Below are 14,607 nucleotides of genomic sequence, written 5' to 3' on the forward strand. Positions count from 1 at the left end.
TTGTTGAAAGCGAATCAATTACAATAGAACTATATGGTTCAATTTATTTTGAATGGTCTAATTTGATTTGGTTCGGTTATTTGGTTTAATTTTTCTTTTGCATTTTTTCAACTTTGTTAGTCCAACTACGACAATAAAATTTTGTAACTTTTTACATGTTTTTTTTTCTGTAGCACATTGAAAACTTTGTTGGTCCACTAGCTGGTCCCTTTCACACCTCATTGAACATTGCAAGACTCATCTTCTCATTTTTGTGTATTTGTAAAACATAGATCACAGCTAATAATTTGAAGGATTCCTTCTTATTCCTCTCATCATCTCTCGCTCAATTCGTCTCCATATTTGTGCATTGAGTGGCTAAGCTAAACCCCTTTAGCAGCTCAACCGCAATCTACCTTCCGACATTGTTGTTGATCGTCAGCAATTCCGGTTAGCCGAGCTGAAGCTTCTGATTCTTCATCTGCTGGTATTCTTGAGCAGATTCTTACCTTGCTGCCCGGAGTTTATGAGCGGTTTGATTGGACTGATGAGCCAGATCGCATGGCTAAGTAAGCGTGTTGATTTTATAGTTATCAGGCTTGAGATATTCAGAAGAACATTGGCATTCGGCCTCCTCTGGTCGTAGATTTGTGTTTGTTAACTTCCTTGCAGAAACGCATTTGCATAATAAATTGGCTCACAAGTAAAAGAAGCTTACATAGACTGTATATCATACTTCTTCCAAAGATAAGGAGAAGTTTCCGATATGCCTTCTGAAAAAAAGATAGAAGCTATATGACTAGTATTACACCTTATTTTACTCTTCCATCACCGTATAGACTCCGAAAATAAAAGAAAAAGCACTAATCCTCTAAGATCTAATGGTCAAGGGGGGAATATTGGATGGGGGGTCGATTAGAGTGGTACTCATAAAGTTCTGTCAAATGTCACTTAGTTGAGAACCGAAATGGGCCATGCAGCTCAAGCAGAGGAAGAGGACACATCAGACCGCCCTCCTGTCATCTTCTCCGCCTTCTCTCCACGCTCCCCTGAAAATGACATATACAAGACAAAAACTTTAGGCAAATTCTAGAGAGCAATCATCAATCCAAAGAGACACAAACAACTGGATAGATCATCTTAAACTTGAATCATTTGGCGAGTAAAATGTTACCAGTGCGAACTCGTATGACATCTGAAACTGGCACCACTGCAAAAGATACAAAAACTCATTAGAAAGTTTGATGAAACCTCACTGGAGAGGCCAGAAAATGATACGTTCCTTGAGTTTTAAGTTTTACATGTAACTAGCATAGTGACTGCAGAATACGGAGTATAAAGATTTCTGGCAAATGATCAGTGTTGTCAAAAAATAGCTACTTGTCCTACCGACCTGACTTTAAAGTACTTCACTAAAACTTTTAGACGACTGTAGTATCTCACATCGCAAACCAGATATATAATGTAAACTAACAAATCTGATCCTCCCTAATTCTGGATGGGTATGTGGATCTCTTAGAACATCTATAGGTGACAAAGTGGAAAGGTGCAAAGCCATCAAACAATTCTGTATACCTTAAAAATTGTCTGAAAATAAGCAACTTATATAGGTGTTATAGTTTGAATTCAGTTTACATAATGTTCAACGCAATTTAATAATTATATATGTTAAAGAAATCGATATTAACATGTTAAAGTAACAATTATTCATTCAAATTTTATTTTAACCTGATTACGTGCTTACTGTAGACTATATCTTTGTAGTTTCAAAATTAACAAGTTTAGAGACTTACCAAAAATCTTGCCATCGCCGATTTCTCCGGTCCTGGCTGCCTCAATTATTGTGTCAACCACAGCTTCAACCTAAGAAGTGATCAGAGCAGGATTCAATCGGTGATTTTCAACCCCTCATCCCTGAGCATCAATATCACAAAAAGAACGTATTATAGAACTAAAATTATCACTCACACTCTTCATACCTGGTCTTTGCTCACTACGATCTCCATTTTAATCTTAGCGACAAAATTGTCTTCAGAAAATTCAGAGCCTAACAAAGTAATAAAAAAAAAGAAGAAAGTATGAAATGACAATAGAAGAAAAGAGTAGGATGATAAATAAGTTACAGTAGATATAATGGCTGGGGAGTGTTCCAAAAAATCTGCTAGATTTAATTAAAATGAAGAGAAAATATCAATGCCAAAGCAAGAACATACCACCCTGCCTCTCTGTTGAACCGCCTTGAGCACCAAAGCCTCGAACATCAGATACAGTAACACCACGAATTCCAATTTTCAGCAGAGCCTTCGGTTTCCACAAAGGATGGAAACAAAAAGATTAGTGCTTATGCTTTTATCTCAAGGAGCTCTAGAAAAATGACACAGGAAAACATTGAAGACACCAGAACCCAAAGTAGTGCTTATGCTATTATCTCAAGGAGCTAACAACAATACTGTACATTAGTAAAAATGTGAAAACGTGCAACCAAAAAGAAAGGATAAAATCAGGTACAATTCTTACCCAAATATAGACTATAACCCGATTTTCTTACAATAAATTCATTAAATGCGAACCACAGGAAACATCTCAATTCTTCACTTTCTAGTGGTCACTTTGCTTCTACATTTCTTTTAGGAAGCAAACAACGTTACTTAGTGCACCACAGACAACTCCACTGGCATGGCATCCCAGGCCCCAACGGATGCCTCATGGATGTAATGAATTGAAAGGAGAGAAGTGGCAAAAAATTTCGAGAATAGCATGAGTATTATTACAAGACCAATGCTATCTTGCCTTGACTATGGTCAAGGCAATGCATACAGAGAGGAGTCAGAAACTTGCCCAGCAAGTTACTGATAAGTACTAAGTGAGGGCAGTTATCATTAAATTCCAGAACTGAATAGTGTAGTAGTACAATTAACAACTGCCAATTGATCTTTTGAAATGTCACTCTACTAGAATTTCATTAACCTTCAAGTTTTATCGGGTTTGAGCTCCAATCTAAATCCGTTATGACTGTGTTCGATATATGCAAATGGATTTGAGTGTGTAAAAAGGATTAAAGCCAACTGCAGAAGAAGACGGGATGGTGCTTCGATAACTACACAGACTTAGAAACACAGAGCTATTCTTCCTATTATCTAGTAAGCAACATTTGAAACATCATTTTATTGCTTTCCTGATTTTGTTATACTAATGCAACGCCAATCAGATATGCAGTAAGCTGTGTTTAAGGTTCAACAGTTCTTACCGAAGAAACCTGCGAAACTCGCCAGGGCCTAGCTCGTCCCATAATCATAACAGAGATTAAGAAATAATTAGATATAATCAAAACCCATAACCCCATATATTCCACACAAAAAAATAATAGGAAAAAACACAGCAGACATGCAGAGCTATAAACAATCAACCTAAACAAAATTAACAACCAACAACGCAGACAAGAACAGAAGGGTGAATTGTTTCCGCACCTCAGAATCGCTTCGACTTTGTAAAATTTGGAGTCTGGGACATAACCTACGAGCAACCAACAACAATACAGAGTCAGAAGCCATGCCAACATTTAAAATTTAAAATCTGAGATACCAAAATCATAATTTGAATGAAATCTGGATGAACATTCAAACCCATGACCTATTTTTCCAGAAAAATGGGAGAAAGACGAACCAGAAGAACTCTGTGCTCGTACGACGGGAAAAATGGACGCATTTCTTGCGTGCTTTAGAGCGACATTGGGCTGACGGAACCGAAATTCTGCGAGCCTGGTGCGGATCGAGCTCGAACCCAGAAGCGGAAGCTCGTTGAGGTGGCAATGGAAGGGGCTAAGCAGGCCTGCATTCCCAATTGTAGCCATGTTTGTCAACCGTTATGTAAAAAGCAGACCAAAAGCTTCAGCGACGGTGAACCCAGTTTGGGTACCAAGTCTACCCACGACCGAGGCAGTGAAAGTTTAAAGCTTTAAAAACGACGCGTGAAAGATTCTTCATGCAATTGCAGCTTGGGCTTGGACTCTTGGAGTTGGAATATCATAAGGGCTCACTGTCGCCTCAAAAGCCCATCAAAGCCCAACTGGATCCAGTAGTGTTGGAATATATGTGCCGAACGGTTGGTGGAAGACTTTCAATCTCCGGAGCAATGGCTGCAGGCGGAGGTGAAGGGATGGAAGAGTATGTGTACAGAATCAGCACTGCTGCGGAGTGGGGAGAGTTGCAGAGCTCTGGCTCTATTTTTGGTGGAGAGCTGGACAAGAAATCTGGGTTCATTCATCTTAGCAACCTCAATCAGGTCACTCTCTCTCTGTCTCTTCAAACACACACACACACACACACACACACACACACACACACATATATATATATATATATATATCAGTCCCAGTTGCCAATTTGATTATATTTACCCTTTGCATCGATTAAACCTTAGACATAGTCCAACTGAAAGAAATTCTGGGTGGCAAATGGGTTGCCCTGGTGGATAGAGCTCAACCGAGTGCGTTCCGGGTTCCAACTCTCCACCTCCCTTTTAGTCGAAGTTAGATTAGAATTATCGCTTGTAATAAAAGTAAAACAAAATTATGGGTGATGAATTGCGTTTAATTTATTTATTGATGCCATAAAATGGTTCAATTTTTTCAGGTAAAGTCGACATTGCAGAATTTTTTCGTGAATACTAAGGTGGATCTTTACTTGCTTCAAATTGACACCAATAAGGTACATAGATATGAACATCCATTTTGGTTATACTCTAACTTCGATTTCTATGGTTCGTTTGGATGAGGGACTTTAAAGTTCCACGCAACTTACGTTAAATTTGGTAGGCATGCACTACAAAAGTTGGATTGGGGGACTTCCAAATAACACGTTGAAAGTCGTTCGTCTAGTGTCTTTGTAGTTTATTTGTGGTGTTTTGGTAGTAGCTTTGTAGTGCTTGAGTAGTTCATTGGTAGTCTTCTTGTAGTACCTTTTTAATAATCGTGTCTAAAGTTCCATATAACTTTAAAATCCCCCGTCAGAATGCACTACTGAAATCAAAATGAGCTATAGCTATTCCTATATACGGAGACCTAATATTGCAGCTGCACCTGCCCCATGGTTCTGCCTATTTTTGGAATGAGAAGTTAAAAATGGATACCACTATTCTGCGGATTAAAAGAAAGGAAGCTTAGGAAGGTAATATGCACTATTGAATGAAGGGAATCGAAAGAAGCATGGATTTCAGATACTAACTTCGTCAGAGTTGCTTGGAGGCGTTGTTCATTAGAACAGACTTCTTATACTATGTTTGGTTTACATAGAGGAACAAGACATGGTAAAATTACCCTGAAACATTTTGAAACAAATATCATTAGGGCCAGAAGGTAGCTGATGATGAATCTATAAGATTTTTTTTCCTGCACTTACACCTTGGAATGATCTCTCAGTCTCAGTCTTGCTCATGAGCTTCTTGGACTAGCTGGGTGGGATTCCTGGCGACTTTTGTTAACAAAAGAGACGGCAGTACTTGAATCTACCTTCCGAAATCCATGTTTTGCTAGCTCATGGCACATGTAGCTCCCCTAAAGTATACAAAGACTTAATGAATACAAAGTTAGAAACCTAGACTGAATGAGAAACCCCTCAATCTTTCCCCATCCTACGGTCCTACTGTTCTGTGACGTCCACCACCTGCATTTTCTTGGTTTCCTATTGAACAGCCATGGGTATTGAGCTTTTCTTTCCATTTGTTTATATAAGTACCAACATGAAGATCACACTCAAAGTTCGTTGGCATTGTTTTCTTTTTTGTCTTCATACCTTGTAGTCTTAGTATTTAGATGAATTTTCTCTGTTTGTGTTGTTGCAGCTAGGTGAAGGGTTAGTATATGAAGTTGTTGATGGTTCCAATAGCTTCCCTCATTTCTATGGTCCATCTCGAAGTTTCATACCTCTTCCTCTTGATGCTGTTACAAAAGCAGAGAAGCTGCATCTGTCGGGTGGCCAATTCAGTTGCAGTATGCTGGAACGAGTCGCTTAAGCTTTGGTTTGGTATTCTTTCATCTCAGCTTTACGTTGTGTGGAATAGGAGATATTAACATCTCCCAACTCTCAACTGCTGTAGTTGTTATGTCCTTAAAGTATTTTGTGTTCTTTACGAAAGATATAGCATTTTCGATTTTCTTCTCTTTGCCTTCTTCACTCTCGTTCAATTCTTTGTGCAATTTTCTTCAGATTTATATAATTTTGCAAGATTTTGTTTGATTTTCTGCGAGTTGTTCATACAAGCTTTTATTGTATTTTCTTCTACTTCGTGGTTTTTGAATGTGCTTGGTCGTTTTGTGTACTTCAGGTGCATAAACAATTTTGTGTTTATTGAGTAGGGTCAATATTTACAGTTTGTCAAAATAGAACTATATTATTGTTGAAAATTTTACTTTTGCAGAACTAATTTACTATTTAACCCACCTGGCATTAAATTTTTTGAAGTATTCTTACACGCATTTGATCTCTTAATTCAACTATTATGTCACTCGACACTGTTACTTTCATTAACAAGTCACACAAGTTTTTGTCATCGACTACACTTTCAATAGTTATTAGTTAGAGATCAATAATTATGATTTCTAATCCATCTTATTTGTCATGACACAACTTTTTACGGTATGCACCGATAAGAATACACTATTATCTTGAAGATCACCTTTTTTTTTACTTCATCAAACTAAATTACTTTCATTAAATAAAAAGACAAGTATAAGAAAAAGAATGAGCAGCTGACAACCTAAGTACAAGCTCAACAACAAAATGGAGAATACAATAGAAACGCCCAAAAGTGACCAGCTGAACAAAAAAAAAAAAAAAACACCTAAGACCGGAATGGAAACTAGCATTTGGTATGCCTCCATCGTAAGGTTGTTGCCACCACTACCAAGAGAACGAACCAGCAGAACAACTGAATCATCTTCTGTTTCACATCCAAAACAGAGAAAGAAAAAGTCTTCTACTTTAGCCAATGAACATAAAATTTAATTTTTTTATTGCAAAAAATAAAAAAATTGCCCCTTGTTGTTATTATTTTAAGGGAGGCGTACTCAATTTTTTTTTTTCTTTATAACTTCATATATTGTAGGAAAAAAGAAACAGAAAGTCAACGAGTGATTGCGCTGGCAATTCCTCCTTGTATTTTGTCAGGTTTATGAGTATTCCTCGGCTGTAACGGAAGAACACTCTACGTATTGTGAACCGCAATTTATTTGATTAAATTAGTATTCTTGTTTCAATTGTACGTGAAAGGTTCTGGGTACCATTCTAATGAAAAACAAATTTGAATCAAATTATTATGGCTAACTTATTATGAGACATAGTTCATTCTCTAACATTTTAATGTAGATAATATTGTATGAATATGATATTATTATATTCTTTACTGGTAAAGAGATCTTATCTTCAATTATCATGAGTTTAATATAAATTTACTATAATTCACATATTGCATGACTCGATCTAAATCTCTTACCTCTTATTGTAAATATATCATTTGTCAAAAGCAATCTTCTTAATATATCATTTGCAAATAACACTTTACAACAACGGCGAAAAATAATAATGTCTATATACTCTGGTGTGGGTGTGATCTCACCGATTCTCCTCTCCTAACAACTAACTATTTAATCCACCAATGTTATCGCTTTATTAAAAAATTAAATATTGAAATCATACCAATCTTTCAAAAATTGCATTGTGTTAATAAATACAAGAAATTTGTAGCTGAAGAATGTATAATAGCATATCTATCTACTTAGGTCTTGCGTTTAATTCCTTCTTCTAGTATTGCAATTTGCTTGCATAAAAATACCAAAATCCCAACAAAAAAAACATAAAGAAGGATACACTACATCTTCATCCCCCAGCTGAAATGCACATGCCTTTCCGAGACGAAATATATGGAAAAGACTTTCCGTCGATTGAGGCTGAAGCACACCCTAAGACCTTCCCCAATCACCATCCGAATAAACTCTTCGGGAGACAGTTTGATGGCAAGCCCCGAAACCAGTCTACCTACCTGCTTGAAGATCCGGCAAGAACATAGTGAACAAAATAGATTTCATTTTTTGCAAATAACATATCTTTAATGTATCGAAATTTTTCATATTCTTAATCTTTATTGAAACAGCATCCCTTCAGAAAATAATTTGAATCGAAGATCGTTAGTTGGTATTCACACTACTATTTATTAGTTTCATATAATTATATTTAGATTATAAAATGACAATGTGATGGTAATGAACATGTTACTTGATACTCACACCGCCAATCAAAGATCGTTGTTGTCTTTGGAGCATTCATCATGAACACATTCCTTGATACTCTTACCGTGAATTGATTCCGTATATTTAGATGACTAAACGATCTCATATTCATTTTATTATAAAATTGGCAAGTTGATGAGAGTTGAGTACGATGAATAGTGTTGAAAATATTATTAATATGCATGATTGTTTTGCAACGAAAAAAGAAGAATATTATTATTAGGACCTCCAAGCCCAAAGACAATGTGGTGGCGGTGAGATGACATAAACAAAACAAGAGAAGTAGAGAAGTGTGGGAGATTAACTGTCTCTATGATTGTATACTCTTTTCCTACGTATTGACAGCGAGATTAACCTCCATTCTTCCCTTCTGACCCGAATTCTGTCTGCCCTCGTCAACTTTTTCTTTTATTTTTTGAACTTGAAACATAATAAATTGAAGAAAAAACCGCTACAACATGGCATTTTCAAACCCTTTTGTGAATCTTATATATTTAGACATCCCAAACCACTTCTGTCATCTCAAATTAGTTCTCTCTTCCAAAATACTGCCACTACTAACTCTGCTTTGCTAGCTTTTTCTAATTTCCCCATTTGGTCCACCCTCCTTGCATTTCTCTCCACACCGCATTGATTGAATCTGGTAAAAAATCCCAGACCATGTAACTTTAGGTGGTTACCTTGATTGCTAGTTCTTCAAATTATGGCAATCTCTTGCACCCTGCTTGCTGCAAACTGTTAGCAATTTTTCAGTGACGGAGGCTATCTATATTTTTCTCAAAGAATTAAGTGGAACCAATCAGGCATCAGAGACAGAAGCATGGAAGAGACATTTGTGCCCTTGCAGGGAATCAAGAATGACCTCAGAGGAAGATTGAAGTGCTACAAGGAAGACTGGACTGGGGGCTTTAAAGCTGGATTCAGGTATATACTATATTTAAAACTTCTCTCCACTTATATGATACTTGGTGTACCTTACCGCATTCTTGCTACATGAAAAAATTTCTCCGTCAACTCATGCAATATCGTACTTTTTTTGCCTTAATGTTGAATCAAATGCAAATTCATGTTGATATTGGGGTTTTCAGGATTTTGGCTCCTACCACCTACATATTTTTTGCTTCTGCAATCCCAGTCATTTCATTTGGTGAACAACTGGAGCGAAGTACTGGTATTTTTTGCAACTCATCAACTGCTCCAACTCCAAGTCTTGAATTTATTTATTTATTTTTACTTCTTTCAATATTTAGGGTAACAATTTGATTAAATCACAATGAATTCGTCATAGTTAAATATTCTTATCATGCGTCGAATTTAAAACCTTTTGCTATAAGTGCAATATTAGATTTCTTCACAACATTAATGACTCCTTTTTAACCTGAAAGGCACAATGATACAATATTACTTGTTGTTCTCTAAAGGTTTCACTTTTCAAGATAGTTTACTTGAATCTTCAGCTAGCCTGTTCGATCACCATATTTTACTTGGATCGATTTGATTTTTCGGTTGAAAAATATTGTTGTTATCTTTTTATTGTTAATCCTGATTTAGACACTTTAACATCTTTTTTGGAGATGCTCTAATTAAATTACTGTTTGCAGATGGAGTTTTGACAGCAGTGCAAACCTTAGTATCGACGGCAGTTTGTGGGATCATACACTCCATCGTCGGAGGTCAACCCTTGCTGATATTGGGTGTGGCCGAGCCTACTGTAATCATGTACACCTTCATGTTCAATTTTGCCAAAGAACGTGCAGACTTGGGTCCAAAGCTCTTTCTAGCATGGTCCGCATGGTAAGCCTTTATCCCTAATTGTTTTAAAGCTCTCGAGTTTGAATTCTCTTCTCATGTGTGTTTTTGTTCCAGTTCCATGAATTTGCCTAATTAATATTTCTTTGAAGCTGTTTGACTAACCCCAATTTGTGGGGAATATTGAAATTTTGTAGGGTATGTGTATGGACAGCTGGGTTACTGTTCTTATTTGCCATATTAGGTGCTTGTTCCATAATAAATAGGTTTACAAGAGTGGCTGGGGAGTTGTTTGGTCTGCTAATCGCTATGCTCTTCATGCAGCAAGCCATTAAAGTATGGTTTCCTCTTGCCCTCTTATCAATATTATTATTATTATTGTAAATATTATTATTATTATTCTATACTCAATAATGTTTTGATCACATGATGAACCTTAGAATATTACAAATGTCAGTCCACAGTTTGGTTGACAAAAGAAATGGAGCATTTTTGGTAACTTGGTGCATGTTCACTGTATATTTAATTATTTGTCATGTGTTTTTTTATTTAATTATAGTTAATTTTCATATTAAATGTTTTTTTTTTAAATAACCAAGGTTAAGTAAAATAACACGTGTTAAATGGTTAGGTGTATGATGAGCATGCATCAAATTTTGGGTGGTAAGCAAAATTACTCCCAAAAAAGAAATAGTAAATAAACAAATGCATATCATTTTTTTGGTTCTACTTCTCCCCCATTTCAGCATGCATCCTTAACTCTTTCCACCGCCACTTCTTATTTTAATTTATGTATTTTGAGTCTAGTATTAAAAAAATTGTAAGGTTTATTTCATGTTTATTTTATTTTTTATATTTACTTTTATTTTCTCTCACTAGATATAGAGAGAAAATAGATGGAAGGATAGACGAATCAGAATGTAGAGGGGAGTGGTGGAAGAGAGGAGGAGAAATGCACATGAAATTATACAAAATGAACCCTAGAAATGATAATAAGAACACATGCTTGCATAGGAATTGTCTGGAGTTTGGGCATTCTTCTTCAACCCACTACGTTCCAAATTCTAACTCTTTCATCTTTCTTTAGTTTAGATCATAATAGAATATTGTTTGTCATCAAGAAAATAACACCTGCTTAAAGTTCTTTCTATTTTTGGATTTTTGTTTTCATGTTGGTTTCCATTTTATATACACTTCTTTCACATTCTTCCCACCACCCTTCTTCAATCCTTATTCATCCCCTCACTTCTTCATTGTATTCTCTCTTCATTTCAAACCACAAACTCAAAACTAAAAACTACAAAGTGGTTATCAAATAGTGTACCGGCAACTACTATTATTCACACTCCAAAATAGCCATATTTCCATTCTCACAAATGTTAAAAAAAAAAAAAAAAATTGAAGGAGTGCGGAATGATTAGTTAAAGCTAAAAACACTAATGTCCTTGAAAAACATGAAAAATGAAAACTTGAACTGGGCAATTTTTGGTGGTTTGATTTTGTAGGGACTTGTGGATGAGTTTCGCTTACCAGAAAGAGAAGATACTAGTCTACTACAATTTATACCTTCATGGAGGTTTGCAAATGGAATGTTTGCTTTGGTGTTGTCATTTGGCCTTCTTCTCACTGCATTAAAAAGCAGGAAAGCAAGGTCATGGCGCTATGGCACTGGTAAGACTAACCTGATGTGCCACTAATTTCCCCTCCCCTGTGGATTATGAAAGTAGCATGTATATATAGAATGTAGTTTGATTTTATGTAATGCGGTGCTTTTCGGCGTTGCAGGTTGGCTAAGAAGCTTTGTAGCAGACTATGGTGTGCCACTTATGGTTCTGGTGTGGACTGGTGTGTCTTACATTCCAACTAGTAGTGTTCCACATGGCATCCCAAGGCGCCTTTTTAGCCCAAATCCATGGTCGCCTGGCGCATATGACAATTGGACTGTCATTAAGGCATGTCTACCTAATTAAATTCTGTAATTAGTGTCGGTAGATTAAGAAGATGAATTAAGCTGATAGTTTACTGGTTTATACTTGGAATCATATCGCAGGACATGCTCAATGTTCCGGTTCTCTATATCATCGGAGCTTTCATTCCAGCAACGATGATTGCAGTGCTTTACTATTTTGATCACAGTGTAGCATCCCAACTATCTCAGCAGAAAGAGTTCAATTTAAGAAAGCCATCTTCTTACCATTATGACTTGCTTCTTTTGGGGTTTCTGGTAGGCAAAGCAAATTGATCCTTCCTCGCATTCAACTTTTCCTTTTCCGCAAGTAATCCTATATAACTCTCTTGCTTTTTCATGGCAGACTTTAATGTGTGGTCTGCTTGGAATTCCTCCATCAAATGGAGTCATCCCACAGTCTCCAATGCATACAAAGAGTTTAGCTACTCTTAAACACCAGGTAATCACACAAAACCTTTTCTTTATCTTACCTTTTTTTTTCTTTAATTGCACCCTTTTAATCGTAATGATGTTTACTTGTGCAGTTGCTTCGTAATCGACTCGTAGCAACGGCACGCACAAGTATGAGAAATAATTCTAGCTTGGGACAACTGTATGGAAATATGCAAGATGCCTATCGACAAATGCAGACGCCTTTGGTTTACCAGGAGGCCTCATCTCGAGTATGACAAGAATATATATTTTGATTTTCAAGTTTTTTGATATATTAAACCTGTGGCTTTGATTTGCAATGGCAAGGTCGTAGTTTAGAACATTTGATGACATTAATTACCAGGTGATCATCATGCTTTAATTGACACACTTTTGTATTGCAGGGACTGAATGAATTAAAAGAATCAACCATCCAGGCAGCTTCAAGTATGGGAAATCATATTGATGCACCAGTTGATGAGACAGTATTTGATATTGAGAAAGAGATTGATGATTTATTGCCGGTTGAGGTGAAGGAGCAGCGTCTCAGTAACCTGCTTCAAGCGGTATTGGTGGGGGGATGTGTTGCAGCCATGCCTATCCTCAAAAGGATCCCAACTTCAGTCCTTTGGGGATACTTTGCCTTCATGGCCATTGAAAGCTTACCCGGTAACCAATTTTGGGAAAGGATCTGTTTGCTTTTTACAGCTCCAAGTAGAAGATTCAAGTAAACCTTCAAATCAAATCTTCTTTCACTTATTTCATACATGTTTAAGCTTACTTCCTCCTCATATATGGCATTTCATTATCCTGCAGAGTCCTTGAGGATAATCACGCCACTTTTGTAGAAACTGTGCCTTTCAAGTCAATCGCGATGTTCACAATTTTCCAAACTCTGTACTTGCTTGTATGTTTTGGGCTTACTTGGGTTCCAATTGCTGGGGTTATGTTTCCAATGATGATCATGCTCTTGGTTCCTGTGAGGCAATACATACTCCCCAAGTTTTTCAAAGGAGCACACCTTCAGGACTTGGATGCAGCAGAGTACGAAGAGGCTCCGGCTTTAACATATAACCTAGCAACAGTAAAATTCACTTTCCTTTTTTTTTTCTTCATATAAATGTATGACGACATAACATGACAGGCACCATCTTATTTATAGTTGATGAATTTTAATACATTAGTCAAATGCGAACCAATATTAATGTTGTGTTCAATGTACTTGGAATGAAACAGGAGACAGAGCTGGGAGCTGGAGCTTCCTGCGCAGGGGATGCAGAAATATTAGACGAAGTTATGACCAGAAGCCGGGGTGAGTTTAAGCATGTCAGCAGTCCAAAGATCACAAGCTCTACTTCAACACCGGCAAATGCCCCTGAAATCCTTGCGAGTCCACACCCGACCTTTAGTCCTCGCATAAGTGGGCTAAGAGGAGAGCGAAGTCCTCATTCTGGCGGAAGAGGGTCACACAGTCCAAGGACCCCTGGCTCTTCTTCTACTCTTGGGAAGAGTCCTAGTAACAGCTAACAACACAATATCATAATAGCTGTGTGTTTTTCCCTTCTGTTAAGAATATATAGACGGGTTTCATCATTTTTCTTTCCACTATTTCACTTTGTTTTGTTTTGCTTTGCTTATTTGTAAAGAAACATTTTCCTTCTTTTGTCTTCCAAAAGTTTACCTTTGTAATCATAACACATTAGCATTGTGCTTATTTCTAGTAAACATTATTTATATAGTGAAGGTATTCTATCTGATGGCAATCGACTCAAACACCAAATCCTAAACACCCTTATTTATTCTAATCGGTTCTCTTTTTTGATAGACAAAACTCTCAAACTCTCCATCTTAGAATCTTCACTTCAAATTGATAAGGTAAACAAGGAGAAACTTTTACTTTCTTTTAATAGTTTTTTTCTTTTTGAGTTATTGGGACTTTTTTTCTATGGTATAGAAATAGACCAACATTATTATTGTGTTTGTTACTTGGCTTTACGTAGGTATATTTGAGAATTGTGATTAATTTTAGGAAAAATTAGCATCCGCCATCATGATACATCCCGATTGGAGTCGAGGCATGTTGATCGTCATCGGAATGTGACATAACCAAAAGTGGAAGTGATGTAAAAATGTGAATAAATTAAAACCAAAGCTAGAACTTATTTAAACTAATAAAGTGAATGCGCAGTAGTGGGTAGAACCCATAAACTACAATTGT

The 14,607-nt window shown here is 36.6% G+C and overlaps 3 protein-coding genes across 4 annotated transcripts; 2 read left to right on the forward strand and 1 right to left on the reverse strand.

The window, feature by feature from the left end:
- Window positions 1-658: 658 nt before the first annotated feature.
- Window positions 659-3,918, reverse strand: LOC137749547 (nitrogen regulatory protein P-II homolog). 2 transcript variants are annotated; one of them, XM_068489656.1, is made up of 8 exons: window positions 3,643-3,918; window positions 3,447-3,492; window positions 3,227-3,254; window positions 2,193-2,280; window positions 1,959-2,026; window positions 1,773-1,842; window positions 1,154-1,189; window positions 659-1,028 (listed from the first exon to the last, which is right to left on the reverse strand). In XM_068489656.1, exons 1-8 carry the CDS (start codon window positions 3,827-3,829, stop codon window positions 961-963), a joined length of 591 nt encoding a protein of 196 aa, XP_068345757.1. In that variant the 5' UTR covers window positions 3,830-3,918; the 3' UTR covers window positions 659-960. The 2 variants fall into 2 exon arrangements, with proteins under 2 accessions (XP_068345757.1, XP_068345756.1); XM_068489655.1 differs by having other exon boundaries at window positions 3,610-3,918.
- A 172-nt stretch (window positions 3,919-4,090) lies between these two features.
- On the forward strand, window positions 4,091-6,135 carry LOC137749548 (uncharacterized). Its single transcript, XM_068489657.1, has 3 exons — window positions 4,091-4,260; window positions 4,611-4,685; window positions 5,818-6,135. Exons 1-3 carry the CDS (start codon window positions 4,111-4,113, stop codon window positions 5,986-5,988), a joined length of 396 nt encoding a protein of 131 aa, XP_068345758.1. The 5' UTR covers window positions 4,091-4,110; the 3' UTR covers window positions 5,989-6,135.
- A 2,599-nt stretch (window positions 6,136-8,734) lies between these two features.
- On the forward strand, window positions 8,735-14,146 carry LOC137749549 (probable boron transporter 2). Its single transcript, XM_068489658.1, has 12 exons — window positions 8,735-9,184; window positions 9,349-9,431; window positions 9,862-10,054; window positions 10,207-10,345; window positions 11,515-11,680; window positions 11,795-11,961; window positions 12,060-12,233; window positions 12,322-12,417; window positions 12,503-12,640; window positions 12,794-13,116; window positions 13,206-13,473; window positions 13,626-14,146. The coding sequence occupies exons 1-12, from the start codon at window positions 9,081-9,083 to the stop codon at window positions 13,914-13,916; spliced, it is 2,142 nt and encodes a 713-aa protein (XP_068345759.1). The 5' UTR covers window positions 8,735-9,080; the 3' UTR covers window positions 13,917-14,146.
- Window positions 14,147-14,607: the final 461 nt, after the last annotated feature.

The sequence above is a fragment of the Pyrus communis genome, chromosome 11 (genome assembly GCF_963583255.1).
Source record: "Pyrus communis chromosome 11, drPyrComm1.1, whole genome shotgun sequence".
Classification (NCBI taxonomy): domain Eukaryota; kingdom Viridiplantae; phylum Streptophyta; class Magnoliopsida; order Rosales; family Rosaceae; genus Pyrus; species Pyrus communis.